General features: G+C 47.2%; 1 protein-coding gene across 3 annotated transcripts in view; it reads right to left on the reverse strand.

The window, feature by feature from the left end:
* The window catches only part of RGS20 (regulator of G protein signaling 20), an 84,697-nt gene that overhangs the window by 44,794 nt on the left and 18,946 nt on the right, over positions 1 to 20,957 (reverse strand). The window contains exon 2 of one of the 3 annotated variants that reach the window (XM_027042863.2): positions 14,028 to 14,330. In XM_027042863.2, coding sequence (XP_026898664.1) covers positions 14,028 to 14,330 — 303 coding nt within the window. Of the gene's footprint in view, positions 1 to 11,770; positions 12,456 to 12,495; positions 13,159 to 14,027; positions 14,331 to 20,957 lie in introns of those variants that run through there. The other 2 variants (XM_053208693.1, XM_027042864.2) reach the window with 2 other exon arrangements.

Consider the following 20,957-nt stretch of genomic DNA (forward strand, 5'->3'; position numbering starts at 1 on the left):
TTTAACCAACTGAGCTACCCAGGCACTGCATCATAATACACACACATACATACACACACACACACACACACACACACACACACACACACACATATGTATATAATATATACATGTATAATATGTGCATATAATATATACATACATATTTTTTTCACGGGTGGAACTTTTTTTTCTTAATTTATTTTTTAAGAGACATCCGAATTAGCATATAGTGCCACAATGATTTCAGGAGTAGATTTCTTAATGCCCCTTACCCATTTAGCCCATCCCCCCTCCCACAATCCCTCCAGCAACACTCTGTTTGTTTTCTATATTTAAGAGTCTCTTATGTTTTGTTCCTTTCCCTGTTTTTATATTATTTTAGCTTTCCTTCCCTTATGTTCATCTGTTTTGTCTCTGAAAGTCCTCCTATGAGTGAAGTCATATGATATTTGTCTTCCTCTGACTAATTTCGCTTAACATAATACCCTCCAGTTCCAATCACGTAGTTGCAAATGGCAAGATTTCATTCTTTTTGATTGTCGAGTAATACTCCATTGTATATATATACCACATCTTCTTTATCCACAGAATACATGTATTTTAAACAAATATATGCTCTATGTAAATTAGTATTTATAGTTTTTTTAAAAATTTTTTTTAACGTTTATTTATTTTTGAGACAGAGAGAGACAGAGCATGAGCAGGGGAGAGGCAGAGAGAGACAGGGAGACACAGAATCGGAAGCAGGCTCCAGGCTCTGAGCCATCGGCCCAGAGCCCGACGCGGGGCTCGAACTCACGGACCGCGAGATCGTGACCTGAGCTGAAGTCGGACGCTCAACCGACTGAGCCACCCAGGCGCCCCAGTATTTATAGTTTTAATACCTTCATGATTTGGAACATGTCACTGAAAGATACAGAAAAGAAATAAAGTCTTTTGTTTCGTTTATGACGTTTGTTTAACGTGCCCAGGTGAGTTCTTCACTTTATTAGATTTTGCAGAATTTTACCTTTTTGCCTCTTTGTACCCTTTCATCCACCCTCCTTTAACCTGAATTTATTCACCAAGTTCTGGTCAGGATATTCAGATGTTTTTGTTACTCAGTCCTTCATTTCACCAAAAGAATAATAGCACAGTCTAACAAGTCACCTAAAGGGCCAGAAGTGACTTACCTTCTTTTTAAATAATTTTTTTAAATGTTTATTTATTTTTGAGAGAGAGAGAGAGCAAGAGAGCGTGCACGGACACACACACATTAGTGGGGAAGGGGCAGAGAGAGAGGGAGACAGAGAATCCAAAGCAGGCTCCACGCGCAAAGCGCTATGTGGGGTTTGAACCCACGAACTGGGAGATCATGACCTGATCCAAAGTTGGCCGCTCAACCAACTGAGCCACCCAGGGGCCCCATGACTCAACTTGGTTAGCAAAGCCTTTGCTCTGGTAGGAATTAGATAAATTCCAGTTTGTTGCAGGACCAGATCCTACACTTCTTGTGCCTTGACTGACACCTGCCCTCACACTGGAAGGAGAGCAGTCTCCTCGGAACGTGGAGGCCAGACCACTCTCACTCGCTAAGGAAGTTAAAGACTGAGATAGGCCTGTGGCCTCAGGGACACAGACCCGAGGTGCCATCCTGCTTGCTCCGGTCAGGGGAGCCCTGTGTATCCCAGAAGCACCCATCTGCCTCCAGGAATACTATTTTCATCTCCTATTTAAAGATTAAAAAATAATTCTGTCCACATTTAGTTTTTTGAGAGAGAGAGAACGCATGTGTGCGCAAGTGGGGGAGGGACAGAGAGACAGGGAGACACATGATCTGAAGCAGGCTCCACCCAGGCTCTGAGCTGTCAGCACAGAGCCTGACCTGGGGCTTGAACCCACGGACCGTGAGATCATGACCTGAGCTGAAGTCGGATGCCCAACCGACTGAGCCACCCAGGCGCCCCTCATCTTCTATTTAGGGCAGAATCTAATTGTTTTCATATACTAGTACAGTCTTTTTTAAAAGAAACAGATGCATAAGTCAAAATAAAAGTGCAGCTCGGTAACAGAAAATTTAATATGAAGATTAATTGTATTTAAATCATTCATGAGGATAATGTTAAAATTACTCCTAGCCCCCACACAGACTCTCCTCTGCAAAAATAAACCAGCTGTCCTTTCCAGAGAATACTGGCAGACTTCTTAAAGTATTCTTAATATTGTTTTCTTATTGGCAACATCTTGTAATAAACCCTACTGGATATGACACCAAGTAGTCAGATGTGGATTTTAAGGAGAGATTTTACTTTGGATTATAATTCTCTGTTACTAAATTTTGTTTGTTTATTTTGTGGTCTACAAAAGATAAAAGTTTTGGCAAAATATGAATTCATAAGCTTATTTAGTTATATTTTCACAGATATTAAGACATAAGCATAGGCCTTTTATATTAAAAAACCTTTCAGAACCTTGTTTAAATGGTAGAAATCTTAGAATCTGTACCAGATATAAATATTATCAAAATATGAGTGTTTAAAATCAAATTATTCAGGAGTACCTGGGTGACTCAGTCGGTTGGTGGCTCAGCTGACTTCGGCTCAGGTCATGATCTCATGGTTCATGAGTTCGAGCCCCACATTGGGCTCTCTGCTGTCAGCACAGAGCCCACTTCAGATCCTCTGTCTCGCTCTCTCTCTGCCCTTCCCTCCCGCTTTCACTCCCTCTCTCTCTCTCTCAAAAATAAACATTTAGAAAAATAAATAAAATCAAATTATCCATGTTCAGGGGCCTAAAATAATGATGGATAAATATTATAGGAATACTGATAACAGGTTCCATTTACTGAATACTCTCTTGAATGCTCCTTTTTGCTGTACATTTCTTACCAGAAAGTAAGTGTAATTATCCATGCTATATATATTCAGATTTAGAGGTTCAGAAAACTAAGTGAGTAAAGTCAAGATTCAGACTGAGCTTTCTTTCATCCCAATGCTCATGAGTTTTATATTACATGACTGCAATATAAAACGTGAAGAGTTGCAAGGATTCTAACATATTTCTTTTCCGTCTAACATTTTTAAGCTCATGAAGCATATAGGACACTTTATAGTTGTGAGTGGCAAGATTTTTAATGTTCACTTTCTGAATTACATTGGAAACAAATGTAATAGAAAGATACAAATGTGATCCAAAAGTAAAAAGAAGAAAAAGAAAGAAATGAAAAAGAAAGAAAAGAAAAGAAAAAAAGAAAAAAGGAAAAGAAACTTAATCGGGGAAAAACATTTTCAAGAAAAAAAGGCAACAGGTCAGGGCAGACCGCTGTTCCTCTGCACCAATGAAAAAAGTCAGTTAAGTAACTAGAATCACATTTTTCTAAAGACTCAAGCAAAAAGATTGAATGAGCTAACGTTTCTGAGAGGGAGAGCTCTTGGAAAAGTGAGCAGTCTGTCACCAGGTGTTTTTCCCCCCTGAGGGAACTTGCCCCCCTGGAGGCGTGGGATGAGACTATAATGGGACACCGTAAGGTCAAGTGGAAGACCCAGTGTCCGTCTGTAACAAGGTCTCCTCAAACACACGGCTGGCCTTCTCAAGACATCTACCCAATGTGCAAGTCAGCCGGGGAAGGTGGGGGCAGAAAGCCAGCTCAAAACCTCTGGAGGGGGCAATGGATGTCTCAGTCTTTCAAGACCCAGGACATAGAAACCCACTAGGCTCTGACTCTGGAGCCCAGGAGGAAAAACCCGAGGAATGGGGGAAAGCCAGAGGTTACCTACGTCTTATTGAAATTGCATCTGTCCCCAACTTATCTCAATACCTGTTAGTAGTCAAGTGGTGAAGCCCCTCATCCTCCCAGAGGAAATCCCTCCAAGGGAGATTGCCGGCTGGTGGATGCTATGTCTCAACCTACACAGTCTCTTCATACGCAATGTGCACCTACAATAAAAACTAGGGGGAATGTGAAGAGACCAAAAATGTGACAGAAGAAGCAAATAACAGATACAGGCTCACAAACGCTATCAATACTGGATTGAGTAGCCAAGAATCAGATGGACAGAACTGATGGGGGATTTCATTGGAGAATTTAAGTGTATTGAAAAGAATCAATTGGACATACTGCTTAGAGAACAAAACACTTTTTGAAATTAACAGCTCCCAAATGGTTTGACAAAAGACTGGGCACAGCAGAAGACAGGCTCAGTAAACTAAAACAAGGTCAAAAGAAAATATTCAAATTGAAGGAGAGAAAGACAGACCAGAGGAAAAAAAAAAGAAAAGAAAGAAGGAAGGAAAATGGATGCAACAGAGCATCAAATAAGAAACACAAGGGAAGAAAGGGAAAATCTAACATGTATGGTTTGAGTCCCAGAAGCAGGAGAGAAGGAAACAGGTAAGAAGCAAAATCTGAAAGATGTTGAGTGAAAATTTTCCAAAATTCATGAAAGATATCAATCTACAGATACAAGAAAATGAGGGCGTTGAATGCAGGATAAATATAAAACCACACCACCTTTATTCTAACTGTGGCAAGCCAAAACCAAAGAGAAAAACTGTGAGTCAGCCAGAGGAAAAAGCCATGTTGCCTTTGGAGAAGCAGGACCTTACAACAAAAACTATAGAAGACAACAGATAATGGTGGGAGATCGTAAAGTCAAGGCACAGCCTGGGATGTGACATATACGTAGACACATGCACATTTTTGACTTATATCCAGAATATATAAAGATCTCTCTTTTTTTTAAAAGTAGTTTTCATGCCCAGGGTGGAGCCCAACACAGGGCTTGAACTCACGACCCTGAGATCAAGACCCTGAGACCAAGACCTGAGCTGAGATCAAGAGTCAGATGCTTAACCGACTAAGCTACCCAGGTGCCCCAGAATGTATAAAGAACTCTTATGGATCAAAAAGAAGACAGACAACACAATGGAAGAACGGGTCAAAGGCTTGTAGAGGCAGTTTACAATAGATGACATATGAACGGCCAATAAAAAGATGGTCAACATCATTAGTAATCGGGGGAATACGAACTACAACCACAGTGAATTACCACTACACTGCCACCAGGATGACCGAATTACAGGGGTGGGCGACACTAAGTGCTGGTGAGGATGGGGTGTAAATTGGCTTGGGGTGTAAGACAGTTTGAAAACACTGATAGTATCTAGTATCTAAACATATACTGGATCCATTATCTGGCAGTCTCACTCCTGGGCATCCAATGGAAATAGGGCTTATGTTTGTCAAAAGACATGAATAAGAATATTAATATTAGCATTATTCTCAATAGCCCCACACTAGAAAACAACTCAAATGTCCTTCAAAAGTGAAACAGTTAAACGAACTGTGTTGTGTTAACACAAAGGAACACTGGGCAGCATTGAAAAATCACGAGTCACAATATGCAACAACGAGCGAATCTCAAAAAAAAAAAATGCTGAGTTAAAGAACCAGATGCAAAGATTACATACTATGTAATTCCATATGAAGTTCAAAAAAAAAAAAAGGCTCAGCTAATACAGCTGACCCTTAAACAACCTGCGGGTTGGGGTGCTGACCGCCCCCATACGGTTGAAAATCTGCCTATAATTTTTGACTCTCCCCCAAACTTCACAGCCTCCTGTTGACTGGCTGCCTCACCAACAGCGTAAACAGTCTATTAACACATATTTTGTATGTTATACACACTATATACTGTATTCTTACAATAGAGTAAGCTAGAGAAAAGAAAACATTACTAAGAAAATCATAAGGGTGGCTCCGTCGGTTAAGCATCTGATTTCGGCTCAGGTCATCATCTCACAGTCCGTGAGTTCGAGCCCCGTGTCAGGCTCTGTGCTGACGGCTCAGAGCCTGAAGCCTGCTTCTGATTCTGTCTCCCTCTCTCTCTATCCCTCCCCAACCAGTGCTCTGGCTCTGTCTCTAAAGAATAAATAAGTGTAAAAAAAAATTAAAAAAAAAAAAAAAAAGAAAACCATAAGAGAAAATACTTTTAGAGTACTATCCTGTATCAAAAAAAAAAAAAAAAAAAAATCCATGTGCAAGTTGACCTAAGCAGTTCAAACCCATTGTTCAGGGGTCAGCTGTATATGGTTTGAGAACTTAAAAGAGCCGTTGGTTACCTGTGGGAGTAAAGACTGGGAGGCAGCAAGAGGGGGCCTTATGGATAGCTAAAATTATCCTGTACCTTGATCTAAAGCAGTGGGGAGTGATCTTGCCCCCAGAAAACATTTAGCAATGTCTGGAGACATTTGTCATTGTCCCATCTAGGGAAGGGTGCTATTGGCATCTAGGGGTAGAGGGCAGGGATACTGCTCAACACCCTACAATGCACAGGACAGTCTCCCAAACAGGGAGGTAGTCAATCCAAAATGTCAGTGATGCTAAGGTGGAGAAAGGCTGGTCTAGATAGTTACATGGCGGTATGCTCACGTAAGGTTTATTAAGTTGTACATTTAAGATGTGCACACTTTACTGTAACTTATGACTCAAATAAACAAAGGTAAAAGCAATAACAAATGTCACAAAAGTATGTTTAGCTCCTCACTGAAATTTAGCAAACTTCTGTAGAAACTTTGTTTCAGTGTTATAAACAGTCTCAATAGCGTCCTAATGACCTGCATTTGCCAGGAATTACATTAAGTCAGAACTCTTTTTGTACTGTTCCCATTAAATACCCAGAAGCATCTATACACTCCTATATAGGAGAAGACATATGAATTAGTATCTGGGTTATTCCTAGGAATGGATATCTGTAGAAATATAATAAAGGTCCAGTTAAAATCTTGGATTGGGAGTAACCTGTTCTGTTAGTGTTCTGCAAGACGAACAAACATTTCTAATAAATTTTAAGTTGATAAACGAGAGACGTCTTGCAATACGAGTAGTATGTGATGCTGAATGCCACATGATCACAAGTGAACCAATGGTTCTTCTCTCCCTCCCTCCCTCCCTCCCTCCCACACTGCAGGATTGTGCGTGATCATCAATGCCATGCCACATTTCCACAAAATCCTCAAAAGGAGGCAAAAGCAAATGTCATTGGACAGGTTCCTTGTTAAAATTGCATAAAACAAGAAAGATTCCATTGAGCCAATAGATAGCAGTGATTCCATTATGATAGTGGAAGTTGTCCTACACAGTAATGATCCTCTCTCTTCTCTCCCTCATATCAGTCACAAGGGTCTTCAAAGGTAAGTGGAGGTTAATTTGCTTTTCTTTATATTTTGTATTTTCTTTATTATTTGTATTATATTATGATATCGTAATCATTTTTAAAAAAATTTTAATATTTAATCTTAGAGACAGAGAGAGAGAGAGTGAGAGAGCGCGTGAGCATGCGGGTCAGGGGCAGACAGAGGGAGACACAGAATCCGAAGCAGGCTCCAGACTCTGAGCTGAGAGCATACAGCCTGACATGGGACTCAAACTCATGAACTGCGAGATCATGACCTGAGGCGAAGTGGGGTGCTTAACCGACTGAGCCACCCAGGCGCCCCTGTAATCATTTTTATATGATTATTTTGGGGTTGTGGAATGAATCATGTGAGTTTCCATTATTTCTTATGGAGAAATCCTCTTTGATACACAAGTGCTTTGGATTACAAGCATGTTTCCGGAATGAATCATGCTCGCAAGCCAAGGTTTTACTGTATATGGTATAAAGTCCACACTTTTGGGATTTTCTTGGAGCCGTCAGAAGATAACAGAAAAACAAACGTGTACTTTTAAGCAGTAGTCTAAGCTTGGTTCCAAAGGTAATAACTTATCACTGATTACCAAGAGATTAAGAAATGTACTGGTACCTTAAGTCTCATTCTTACTCTGCCCTGAGATGTAAAATTCATTTGCAAAGGTGGGTAAGGCATACGTTGCCTCATGCTTTCCGCTGTCTTGCCATAAATGCAACAGCTCTGTAAGTTTATGTTGATCTAGCCAGCCATCTCTAGAAGGGTGACAAGTGCTAGGTGTTGCCAGCCTCAGAACTGCACCACAAACCTGTGTTCTAGCTCTTGAGCAGATACTGCTCAGGTAGCCTTAGAGGCGATGGGCACCTAACGGAGATAAACCAGACAACAAAGGATACTCCTCTACTTCACTGCTGGGCGACTAACAACCCGCTGCTGGGTTGTAACCCAGGACCTCGGGGAGTCAAACTGCTAAGTAACCGCATGAGATGCCATTGTCTAAAATCCAAATGCTACCTGTATTTCAAAAGGGTTCTACAGTTTAGCATAGAGTTAAATAATTAGAAATTGAGCACTTCCAAACCAGAACAGTTAACTGGCTTTAAAAAAAAAAATCAGTGAAATAATCGAAGTAAAACATCACTGCTGGGCAACAGGGCTGATGATGCCTATCTCACAAATGAGTCCCCATGCAAATAGCTAGAATCTAATCAGCCGGATTAGAATCAGGGTGATTTCTTCTATGACTCCATAACATATACTATCACTTCATGCTTTCACTCATACCACACTCGCGTGTGAATGGCTGCTGCAAAAGCTTATTCAATTGTACTATGAACTGACTCACCCATGCAGGGTTGTCTAAACTCTCGAGCTGCTCAAGGTAAAATTCAGGGACCATCTCGATAGCACCGGGTAGTCAATGACTCACACTTATTATACTAAAGGCTAAGCTCTGACTCAGAGTGAACCCTGTTAGTTGCTGACTGACACCATACGTAGTTGAATAGAAGAAGGTCACATTGTGAGTCACCTGGTGGTGCACCAAAAACCAACTTGAAATATTCCCAATTGGATAGTGATTCACATTATAATCAGATCGGGACTTGACTTAACACATGTGATTTCAAAACTCAGTTCTGCTGAACTGGCTTGGGAGACTGCTACAAGGTCACTCCCTACTTAATGCCCTGTATTTCTGTCTAAGAATACACGGTAGGGGAGGTATACAGAGGTGCAAAGTCAAGGGTAAAATATCCAGTTCGCCCACTGGAAAGAACCATGGTCTCCCTCTTCGAGGATGCAAGCACAGTTCCCAGAAGGGCCTTCTTTGGAAGACACATCGTTCTTATAATCTTAAATGACTCTGCAAGGCCAGATGCTTCCTTGAAAGGTTCCGCCATAGAATTCCTAAACTGTTCTGTGAGGGCTGGACCTTGAGGCCACCAGCTGCATCTGTCCATGGAAGGTGAATGTCATTAGTCATTAGACTGCCACATGCAGAAATGAAAGAACTGTAGGATTTTGGGATTGATATTCAGGTGCCTGGAATGGAAGTCATTTAAAAGTGACTGCATTAAAATCAGAAAGCTTTTTTTCTCTTTCATTCTTGCTTGTCCACAAAGTCTGGAACAATAAAATCTCCTTGCTATGTAATTTTGAAGGCCTTTCCTAAAAAGCTCTCTTAAGTCAGCAGGAGGGAGATTTTAAGAATTTACAAAAAGCTCAAAAGTGATTTCTAAGGTAAAACTGCTCCAAGGGATTAATAGAACATACAACCAAATGCAGACTTTGGTGGGACCCTGAATTCCAATGCTGGCTCTCCCTCTAGCTTGATCTGTGATCTCAGTCTACCTTAGGTAAGTTATGAGGGTCTACCTTCCACTGTGAGAGACCATAATCAAGCTGTGGGACAAGAATAGCCAAATTACTGCCCGGTCTTTCTTGTGTTGTATATTAACACATGGCTTCTAGTTTCCTATTTGTTAAAGGTTCATAAATCTGTAGCAAACAGGAAAACATCAGCCTGGTTATGTAGGAGCCCTAAGGAGAGGGTCAGGAGACCTAATTCTAATCATATTTGGGGCCCTATTTAACTGGAGATCTTCAGTAAGGAACTCTACCCTCTCTGAATGTTTCCTCAGCTGTAAAGTGAAGGAATCTGACTTTTATCATTCTAGGTATTTTTTCTTTCTTTCCTCTTAAAGTGATCTCTGTGACCAATCTGGGGCTCAAACTCACAACCCAGAGATCAACAGTTGCATGCTCTAGGGACTGAACCACCCACATGCCCCTATCTTTCTATTTTCTTTTTGGCTAAAATGTTTATAATCTCATCTTAGAGGAGTCAGCATTTCTAGCTCCCAAGGTAAGTTTCCAGATGCTCTTATATATAATTGACCCGGTGCAGTATTTTAAGGCAGACATTGGATTTTCTGTACATACTATGACCTAACGTGTATTTTTTATACCTACCTGTTTTACAAAGTGAAGTATTTTGAAGGTTAGAGATAATTTTCTTAAAATGCTGTTTGAAATGTGTATGCAAATATTTCATAATTATTTGACATAGAGTCGAGATGATGTAGAAGTGCATTGTATCTAACATTTACATATCAACATAGAAAATACTGTTTTTCTAATTTTGGTGATGGATATCTTCTACTTTATTACAGCATACCAAAAAAATGCATTTTGTTCCTGATCTTTTTCTATACTGTTTTGAAGGCGACTTAGCCAATTTAGCATAAATACAGTAACAGTAATAACAGTTTTTGTTTGGCATGTGGCAGAGCTCTAATGTATTAATTTACAGAATGTTGGCAGCTGCCCTATGAGGTAGAGCTTTTTTCTTATCCTCATACTGCAGACGATAAAACAAAGGCACTAAACGTTAAGTAACTTGCCTGAGGTCACACACCCAGGCTGGGATTTGAATTCGAGTTTCAGAGCTCAGGACTCTGACCTATCGGGCAATAGGGCCTCTCATACGCATTACTGATACGAGATACAAAAGATGCCACCTACTGAGACGATAGGATGAGGCACAGCAGAGGTTATGAAAAAAAATTAGGTTAGGAGCAAAACCAAGAATTTCCAGAGAGTCATGTCATTACAAACGTCCTTGCCAAGTCTGGGGAGGAAGTCAGTTCATTTCTTGAACTCAGGACCCTTGTTTAGTCAATTCCATAATCTGGAACCACTAGAAGTAAACTGAAGCCAAGCCACGCAAGGGCCCTGGGTCGCGGAGGAGGGGGACAGACCCAAGTGGGGTGAATGGAGACTGGTGCAGGAACTCAGGCTCTCCCCATACTCCAGGGGCAATACGGAGCCAAGAGGGCGGGTGACTGCTTCTGCCAGGCTGTGGACGACAGGAGTCCAGCCCGCACACAAGGCGCCGGGCGCGGTTGGGACGCCCAGCCAACTCCAGCCCGTCCGCCCGGTTGGGACGGCCGGGGTCCAAAGGCGCGACGGGCCTCCGCCGGATTCGGAGAAGCAAAGGAAGGCAGGCCAGAGTTCTCCTCGAGCGCGCTCCTTCTCCGGGACGGAAACCATTCACGTTCACTCCTCTAACCTGGCGGCCGCGGGCGCAGCAGCTGCAGCAGCAGCAGCACGCCGGGTTCCCAGCCCGCGCCCCCGCTCCGGCTTCGAGCACCATCCACCGCCGCGTCCCGCCCGCTGCTCGGGTCGCGCGCAGGGCCTGGCCGCCCGCCGGGATCTTCCTCTGAAACTCGCGAGTCCGGAAAACCCACTCCCGTCTCCGAGCGCCGCCTCCATCGGGGCCCTTCCCCGCCCACTCACCCCCACGCGGGGTGGGCGGGTCGCCGAGCGCAAACACCCCGGGGCGCACCGTTTCCCGCCCACTCCCCGGACGCCGCGCACGCAGACCCCGCCCGAAAACGCCCACCCGCTCGCGGCTCGCAGCCCCCTCCGAGGCTCCTCCCCCGCCCACTCCCCACAGCTGGGGGAGGGGAGTCGCCAAGCACACAGACACCCCCCCACACACCCCGCCCCACGTCCCCCGGTGCCCTCCTGCCGGCTCCAGGCCCCTCCTCGGTCCCCGGCGCGCGCACGCCCCCTTCCAGTCCCCGCAGCCGGGGCGCCCCGACTCGCTCCAACTTACCGAGCGCAGCCCCGAGAGTGCGGAAGACCCAACCGCCAGGGTTTGCTCCAGAAAAACACCCGCGGTGCCCGCACCTTAACCGCCGTGGCCAAGGCTGGGGGCACAGTTCAGTCCATTCTGTTTTCAAGAGCTTAAGCGCAGACCCTCCAGGGTCCGGCTTCCCGCGCCCACCTGCCGGGTCCCCCGCCTGAGTTGCGCTTTTCCTAAAGGGAGGCTCTGCGAGTCAGGGAGTGTCTCCTCTTCCTTCCCACCTGCGCTCCAGCTGCCCGCCTCCAGCGCCCGGCCGCTTCCTCGCCCTTCTCCCTACCGGTGAGAACGCCGACGTTTCCACCGCCTGGAGTTCCCCACAGCTACTTCGGGGCTCAGTACGCATTTCAGGCTTCAAAGGCCACCCTCCCGCGTCCTCTACCCACTCACTGACCTCAGGCCACGGAGGTTGAGCCGTGCGGACGGCAGGGTGGACCCGGCAGAAACTGATCCTGGGGGCTGGACGCCCCCCTGGGGACCCAGGCACACCCTCAGCCCATACACCCCCACGGTACGCACTGACCAACCTACGCGGCTGGACCCGCGGATGAGGCGACCGCTCCGCTCCCGCCACCGCGGCGACAACGAGGGCTCCGGGCCCTGCGTGCGCGCCCCGCTCCGCCCCGGCCACTTCCCACCCCGAGGCCTTAGGGTGAGTCCGAGAGGGGGCAGGGGGGCTGGGGATGCGGGGTACTCACGCTTCCACCGTCCGCGCGGCCAGCCGGAGGGGAAGCTCCGGCCAGCTCGCCTCCGTCGGCCGTGCGCATGCGTCCCGCGTGTGCCTTATTTCTTATCACAATACCAACTGGTGGCTTTACTACGCCCGCGGTCGCTCTGCCCGGTTTTCCTCTTCCTCCGGCTCGGTCTTTCCTCTCGCCGCCTTCTCCCTCCCTCAAGCTCCCTCCGCTCTGCCTCCTCCCCGCCCCCTCACTCCCTCCTCCCGGGCCGGGCTATCCCGGTCTCGCCTCCCTCTGGCGGCGGCGCGCTCCACTGCGGCGGGGGTCCGGGGGTCGCCCCAGGCTCCAAGCCGGACCCAATCCGCGGCGGGACTGTAGCCCCCTCCTCCGGCCCGGGATTAGGCAGAATCGAGGGTGTGGGCGCGGAGCCGGGCGAGCGCGGAGGTCGTCTGCAAACCCCCCTCTGCGCTCCCTCCGCTTCGGCGCGCGGGGGCCGAGCGAGACTCCGCTGTGCCGGAATGCTTGCTCAGACCTTGTGAATGAAGGAGGGCGGAGGGAGGTGCGAGTGTGAGTGTGCGGGGGGTGCGCCCGGAGCGGAGGGGGTGCTCACGCCGTGGACTCCCCCGCCTCTGGAGGGCAGCCCCCTACCTTCTCTCTTTCCCGGGGCTTCTCCTAGCTCTGCCCTCCCCCTCCCCCTCCCCCCCGTGCAGCTTCGTCCCACCCCCGTGCAGCTTCAGCCTCTGCTGGTCCCTCTCTGGAAAGGGGTTCCACGCCCTCTTCCTGCCGCCGATGCCAGACGCCCCACCGGGGTGGGGGTGGGGAGTTGGGGGCTGGCTGGCTCCGGATTCCGGATCCCGCTGAGACCCCAGGCTGCTGCCTTCCGTCCCCAGGGGCTCCGAAGTCTGGGGGTAGGGAGAGCCCTAGAAGGGGGGGTGGTGGGGAACGCTGCCGCCCAGCTCTGCGGGCACAGAGCATCGAGTGTCCCTATACACCCCGCCGCGTGCCCTCGGGAGCGAGGCGCAGGCGGAGGCCGGAGCCCTGCGCCGGAGCTCGGAGGGCTAAACTGAAGCTGGAAGCTGACCTGACACAAAAATAACATCACGTCATTTCCTCCCCGGCCTCCAGAGCTTGCAGACGCTGAGGGCAGGGGAGTGGGAGCGCGAGGTGGGGGCGGAGGCGCGTCGGGGGTAGGCTTGGAGGAAGGGGGTTGAGCGACGCGCTGAGAGCGAGAGTTTGAGAAGCAGGCTCAGGAAGGGTGAGGGCTCCCTCCCGCTTGCATTGACACTGGAAGGAAATGGTCCAGGGAAAAGTAGCTTCGAGGGTCTACTACGGAAAGGGGGTGTCAGGCGAGGCGCCGGCGCCTTTTCCTTGAACGTGCTCAGGCCTCTGGACCTTACCACCCAAACTCTCTGTCCCGCGCCCCCCTGCCCCTTGCTGGCCAGAGCCCCTGCTGGCCGGGCTTGGAGTGGGTCAGTGGGGGTTGGAAGGAGCTGGGGATGCTGGCGTCCCGGTGAGGCCGCGGGTGGGGTGTGGGTGGAGACAATGGTACTCACGGGCATGGGCGAGCTCTGCCCCGCGCAGGCATCCTCTTCCTTGGGCAGGCGTCCCCCTGGGGGCCTAGGCAGTGCCAGAGCTGCCCGGAGCAGGAGCGAGAGGCGGCCTGGCCGCTCCCCATGCCCCCGCGAGAGCCCAGCCGCCGGCAGGGCGCAAGCGGGAAGCAGGAGGGAGAAGTCCGGGTGCCGCTGGGGAGCCCCAGAAGGGGGTCGCTGGAGAAGGTGAGAGAAGAATCGCGCGAGGCCAGAGAGCGTGCTAAAAAGCAGGTTGAGCAGCTTCGGGGCAGCGGGCGCGTCTGAGAGCTGTGCAGGGCCGGCGGCAGAAAGAGCAAAAAGTAGGGGGAGAGAAACAAAACCAACACGCCATTAGTGTTGGGTCCAGCTACAGACTGAAAATGTGCTTTTAGTGCCATTTCTACAGCATTTAGAGGCTGTACATTGGGGTGCAAGAGAAGGTCGGCGAGAGCAAAAGGAAAGGCCTTTGGTTAGATTGTCCTTCCCCTTTCTCTCCTTTCCCCTTTCTTCTTCCTCTCCCCTTGCCCTTTCTAACTTGGCTCCCCATTGTCGTTCTTGGGCCAGCTTCAATAACAACCTGGAGCTTGTTGGAAATACAGAATCTGGGACCCTGTCCTGAATATTGCATCAGAATCTGAATGTTAACATTCCCAGGAGTTTCGTGTGCACCTTAAGTATGAGATGCCTCTGTGTTCATGTCTCTTGGTTCTTTAGAATCTCCTACGAATGCAATTCTCCTAGTTCACTTAAAAAAATTTTTTTTAATGTTTTATTTATTTTTGAGACAGAACATGAGCCGGGGAGGGGCAGAGAGAGAGAGCAAGACAGAATCCGAAGCAGGCTCCAGGCTCTGAGCTGTGGGCACAGAGCCCGACGTGGGGCTCGAACTCACCAACCGTGAGATCATGACTTGAGCCAAAGTCGGACGCTTAACTGACTGAGCCACCCAGGCGCCCCACTCCTAGTTCACTTTCGCAACTCTTGCTCTCCTCTCTTTCCCTCTCACCTTCCCCACCTCCCAAGGTGCCTGGAGCTCTTCCTGCTGGAGGCACAGAAGTTGGACTTGGTTACTACTAACCAAGTGTCTAGAGACGTGTCTGGGGAGAATTGGATAGTGGCAGAAGACTGAGGGATCCCAGACCCTGGCCGAGTGGAAGACGGGGCTGGCTCATTTGACTTTGGTCATGCTGGTGAGAGTGGGTGGGATACCAGGACTGTTTTGGGGGCTCATGAGGGCACAGTATGCAGGGTCCCTTTCTGCACCCTATGTATCCATCTTATTCTCAGGAACGCAGGCCTTTCCACCTTCCACTTCTTGCTTAGGATATCTAGAAGGCCAGTGTGAAGGTAGAATTATTGTTATTATTTTCTTTGAAAGTAGAGGGAAGCATTCATTTAGAAGTCAGAAGCCCAGGGTTCTAGACTCAGCCTTGCAACTAACACCACGGCTAACCTTGGGAAAGTCTCTTTATTCTTTGAATTTTTCTACTTCACTTGTGAAGTAAAGGGATTGAAGTCAGTGGTTTTTTAAGGTCACCTGCCTAGTCAGACTCTCATTTTTGAGCTCTTAGAGCTTCTTGGTCCACTAACATTGAGTGAAGTTACGGTCCAGAACCTAACTCAGCCAATCCAAACAGCCCCCTCAAGCAAAACAAAAAGACAGTTTAATCTGTTTGTGAAAAACAAGAGTGGTGGTTGCCAAGAAAAGTGAAGATGGAGGCGAGAGGCAGCGAATAAAAGTGACTGGGTGGCGAGGCGCGGGAGGGGACTAGGCTAGTGGGCGGGAAGGGAGGGAGTCCCAAGGGCGCGGCGGCCGCTCTCCAGGGTCCTGAAGGCGGGAGCGGCCGCGGGCGGCCTCGTGGGCTCGGCGAGGATCCCCCCACCCCCACCCCCGCTTTGTAGTTGCCAGGCCCGGCATGTTTTCTTTGGGCGGTGGAAGTCTTGTGGGAAGCGATTGTCGGGAGGGAGGAGGGAAACCTAGCAACCTATTCTCATTCATGAGCCCCTTTCTTGGAAGCCGCCGAGCTTGTTGGCTGATTTGTCTTTCGGTCGGTCGTTTGTATGCGCTCGGGGAGAGAGTGAAGCTTGGTTTGCATTTCCGAGTAAGTTCACACTGTGTCGCTTCCCTTATTACCTTTTCCTGGAGAATGGGGTCTTTCTCCTAGTATTCTCATTGTCCCCGTTCGTTGCTGCTCTCCCCTCCCCCGCTTTCTGGCATCGTGCGTGTATTTTAGGGGTTGGAGCTGAGAGCCCCGGAGGCTTCTGGAGCAGCTCCAACAGCTCACTCGACGCAGGGGGAAATGAGAGATTTGGAAAACGCTCAGAGCCGCCGGCCTTGCCTTGGCGCCTAGCATTCGTCATTCAGGGGAGGAGGGCAGAGGACGAACCCCTTGGTCTGGGGTTGGGGTGGGGACTCAGTCGGCGCCAAGTGAGCTCAGACGCCGCCGCCAGCTGGACCTGGGCGGGTCTCAGCTAACTTCGTGCGCACCTGCCAGTTATGGCTGGCCGGTGGCCGGCGGTGGCAGTGTATGCCTCCAGCGCTCAGCTGGATGGCAGCAGAAACCTAACCGGAGGAGGGCACAGGGTCCTGAAGGACCCTGTGCAAAGGAAGTCAAGAAAGAGCCGGGTCAGTCCCTGGTTACCCAGAGCTTGAGTAAGCCCACCCACGACCTTTCCCGACCAACCTTCATTTGAGGGCTTGAACTAAGTTTAAACTGCTGAAAATGAGCAGCAGGCACGCTTCTGCGATGCATGCCCCACTCCTAGGGGCCTGAAGGAAGCCTCTTGGGACATCCATGGGTCCCAGAATTTGTGTCTCAAGTTCATATTTTCAAATGGTCTTGTGAGAATGTCTGAACCTGTAACCTGACCCTTCCCTCTTCTCCCCTTCCAAGTCCTTCTTCTTGGGTCCTTTGCAACCCCCTCCCCCCCCCCCCCCAAGTTCGCTTCATTAGGCATTTTGCTTCGGTCCTTTGCTTCAAGACAGAGACGCTTGTGAGGGAAAATAGTGGAAATGTTCAGGCAGAATAAAAGTCTGAAACTCAGCCGCAGAAACACAAAGCCCGGCTCCACTGCTCCTTTGGAGACATTCAGCTTTTACCCTTCCCTGCACTGGTCTTTTCTCTCAGGATCAGCAGCCTGCCCTCCAATGCTGGCTGGTGTCTGGAGTCACAGGGAGTCTGGGGAGGGACCGCTGGCTTCTCTAACAAGCAGGGATGTGAAGCATGATAGGTGTAGGGTGCTGAAATCTGACTTCCTCTGGCCCTCCTGGCAAGGACAGAGCTCTGGGAGTATTAGTGTAGCCACAAAATTCGATCTGAGACAAGTTATCTGAGAAAAGACCTTCACCTGCCCGCAGTACTCTAGAGATCCCTGTCTTCCTGTTAGGCCAGATTCTAGATGACAGTCAGACGATTTCACTAATATTAGCCGCAAAATGGAATCATTTTGGAATCTGTATTCTTGGAAGCACTGCTCCTTAGGGATCCAAAAGACTTAGGGAATACTTTATGAAGATCGAATGTCCATTTCCCTAATTAATCATATTGGCTATTGAACCATGTCGAGGAAAACATCACCACATCCAAATCAATACATGCAAAGTGTCATCCCTTTAGAAGGCAAATTGAAAATTTTTATTCCCCCCTAAATAGCATCGTTTCATAAAAGAAACATCCATGGCAAGATTAAACTACTTTTAACGAAAAATTTCTGAGAGGCTTTAGAATAAAAATCACAGTTAGGATGCAATTTGAAATTGATTTAGTTTTATAAGATGACCTATTTTTTCCCCCTGGATTCTTTTTTTTCTCTTCAAAATTCTGTTTTGGTGTGGTTTGACCATATTATATATTTTTATTTTACGCTGTTTGGAGAGACAGTTCCTCCACTTGGATCCAAGAATCTGATTGACAGCGATTTAAAGCTATAATGGCAAGTCTTTGCTTGTGCTGACTGCAAACCATGTTAACCGACTGCGCCACCCAGGCGCCCCTTTTTTTTTTTTAATTTTTTTTTTCAACGTTTATTTATTTTTGGGGCAGAGAGAGACAGAGCATGAATGGGGGAGGGGCAGAGAGAGAGGGAGACACAGTTCATACATTCTTTTAATAACTTTTTAAGTGGATCTATGCTTAGGGCTTCTATGGAGGTGTTATAAGTAAGTGTCGTATAATGGAACATTGATAGTGACGAAGGCGGGGCTAGGAACAGAAGTGGAGGGGACCAGAAATGAGGACTACTTAGGTGACATGGATGTCTGGGGAAGGGACTCACTGCAGGTTCTTTCTGCTCAGTTCCTTCAGAGACACCTGGGCCCTCTGCCTCCTGCTGATGTTGTCAACCACAGGAGGAGCTTAGGATAGGAGGTGGGTCTTTATTTGAATATACAGTCTATCCATATATTTATTGGCATTCTATGCAAAGCTGAACTCTTGATTTTCCCCTCCAAACTTTCTTCTCCATCTCCGTGAATGGCAACTTGATCATTTTCGTTTAGGTCAAAAACATTGGAGTATCCCTGACTTCTCTCTTTCTTTCATACACTTCAGCAAACTCCCAACTGCTTCTTATATTCGTAGGTATCACTCTGTGTTGTAGGTTGAATTGGGTCTCCTCCCAAAATCATATGTTGAAGTTCTGAACCCAGTACCCCAGAGTATGACCTTGTTTAAAAATAGGGTGGTAGCAGATATAATTAGTTAAGATGAGGCATGTTAGAATGGCGTAGGCCCCTAACCCAGTATGACTGGTGTAAAATAAAAGGCAGAAATTTGGACAGAGACACACACACACACAGGGAGAATTCCACGTGAAAACGAAAGTAGAGATCAGGGTGATGCATCTACAAGCCAAGGAATGCCAAAGATTGCCAGCAAACCATCAGAAACGAGGAAGAGGCATGGAACAGATTCTCTCTCAGAAGAAATCTGGCCACAAGACTGAAACACAGAAACCCTTCCTCAGTTTCCAGCCTGTTGGCCTGCTCTGCGGATTTCAGACTTGCCAGCCAACACAACTGAATGAGTCAATTCCTTAAGATAAATCTCCCTCTCCCTCTCCCTCTCCTCCTCCTTCTCCCTTTCTCCTCCCTCTCCTCCCCCCTTCTCCCTGTCTCATAATCGACCTATCACCTATATATCCTATAGTTTCTGGTTCTCTGGAGAACCTTGACTAGTACTCTCTGGTACAGGTCTTAACCATCATTCACCTGGACTGTTGGGTTATCCTCCTAGCTGGTATTTCTATTTCCCCTTTGTCTCATTTTGCCTCATTTTGCCTCATATTCCCTTAATACTGAAGCCAGGATTTTTCTTTAAAATGTAGGTCAGGTTAGGTCACTCTGTAACTCCAAACTTCGTATTGGCTTCTTATTTCAGAGTAAAACCCAAAGACCTTACACTAGCCCTCAAGGCACGACATGAACAGTCGCATCCTACCACGAAGGTTTCCTCTTCCTATACAGCTAGTCTTGCAATATTGGTTTTCCATAGCACTTCTTACTGTTTGACATACTATATGTTTACTTCTCTATTTGTGTGACGAACGCAGTAACTTTTTGTCTTTTGTTCATTGCTGTATGAATAGGGTCTAGAGCACTGCTTGGACCTTAACAAAGTGCTCAGTAAATATTTGTTGGACAAATGAATGAAAAAAACAAGCATAAATATTAATCACTCATAGAAAGGGGTGCAAGTCTGACACACGCTACCACATGGATGCACCTTGAAAACATTATGCCAATTGAAAGAAGCTGGACACAAAAGGACAAATATTATGTGATTCCACTTATGTGAGGTACTAAAAATAGGCAAATTCATGCAGCTAGAAAGTAGCATAGTGGTTACCAGGGGCTGGGAGGAGAGGAGAATGGAGAGTCACTGTATAATGGATGCAGAGTGTCTGCGTTGATAGAAGAGTTCTGGTAATAGACAGCGGTGTTGGGTCTACAACCTTGTGAATGTATTTAATGTCACTGAATCACACACTTCAGGATGGTTACAATGGTAAATTATTTTGTTATTTATATTTTACCACAGTTGAAAAGAAAACATTAAAAACTCTTCAAGATGTGAGCTCAGAGGAGCCCGAGAATGTCCACCCAGTGGGGAAAAATGGCGAAGTGAATCAGTCCTGATTCTGCCAGAGTTTTCACCCACCTCTTGGGGTTCTCTCGTTTTGATTTCTGCCGCCACCAGCTAAAAGTGTTTCAAGGTAGGCATTGCCAACTGTCATTCTATTCTACAATGTAGTGGGGCTTAGACTGTAATATGTAGAAGTAGAACGAGAATAGCTGAAGCAGGGTCCAAGAAAAGTCTTGTAAGCCACTCATTTATTCGTCTTTTCAGCATTTGTCACATGTGTCTCAAGTACCAGGCACTGTCCTAGATGCTCTGCAGTCAAAGTGAGTCAGGAAGAAAATGACCTGCTGTTAGAGTGTGGTGAATGAGGGGATAGTAAGAATCCGTGTAGACTTGCCCCATGGAGGGCAAGTAAGTCACGGCAAGGATTTTGGATTTTATTTTAAAGGCAGTGTTAAGTCACTGAAAGGTTTTAAGCAAGAGAGTGACATGCACTGATTTATATTTTTAAAAGACTCCTTTGGTGCTTTGTGTTGGAGTGAATTGGAAGGGGACACACACGGGCATAGTGAAACAGGAGGCTTGGCGATGGTCCAAGTGAAAGAAGATGATGACTTAGACAGTAATGGGAATAAAATACAGAGAAACGGATAGACTGAAATATTTTAGAGAGAATTAATTGCATTTCAGGTGGATTGAAGTGCAGGCTGAGAAAAAGGGAATTAAAGATAATACCCAGGTTTTCTGAGTTGAGCAGTTGGGTGGCTTGCTGAATTGAGGAAGATGGGGAGGGAAATCAAGAATCCTGGTAAACACATTTCTTAGATGCCTATGA

Source organism: Acinonyx jubatus, chromosome F2 (genome assembly GCF_027475565.1).
Source record: "Acinonyx jubatus isolate Ajub_Pintada_27869175 chromosome F2, VMU_Ajub_asm_v1.0, whole genome shotgun sequence".
Classification (NCBI taxonomy): Eukaryota; Metazoa; Chordata; class Mammalia; order Carnivora; family Felidae; genus Acinonyx; species Acinonyx jubatus.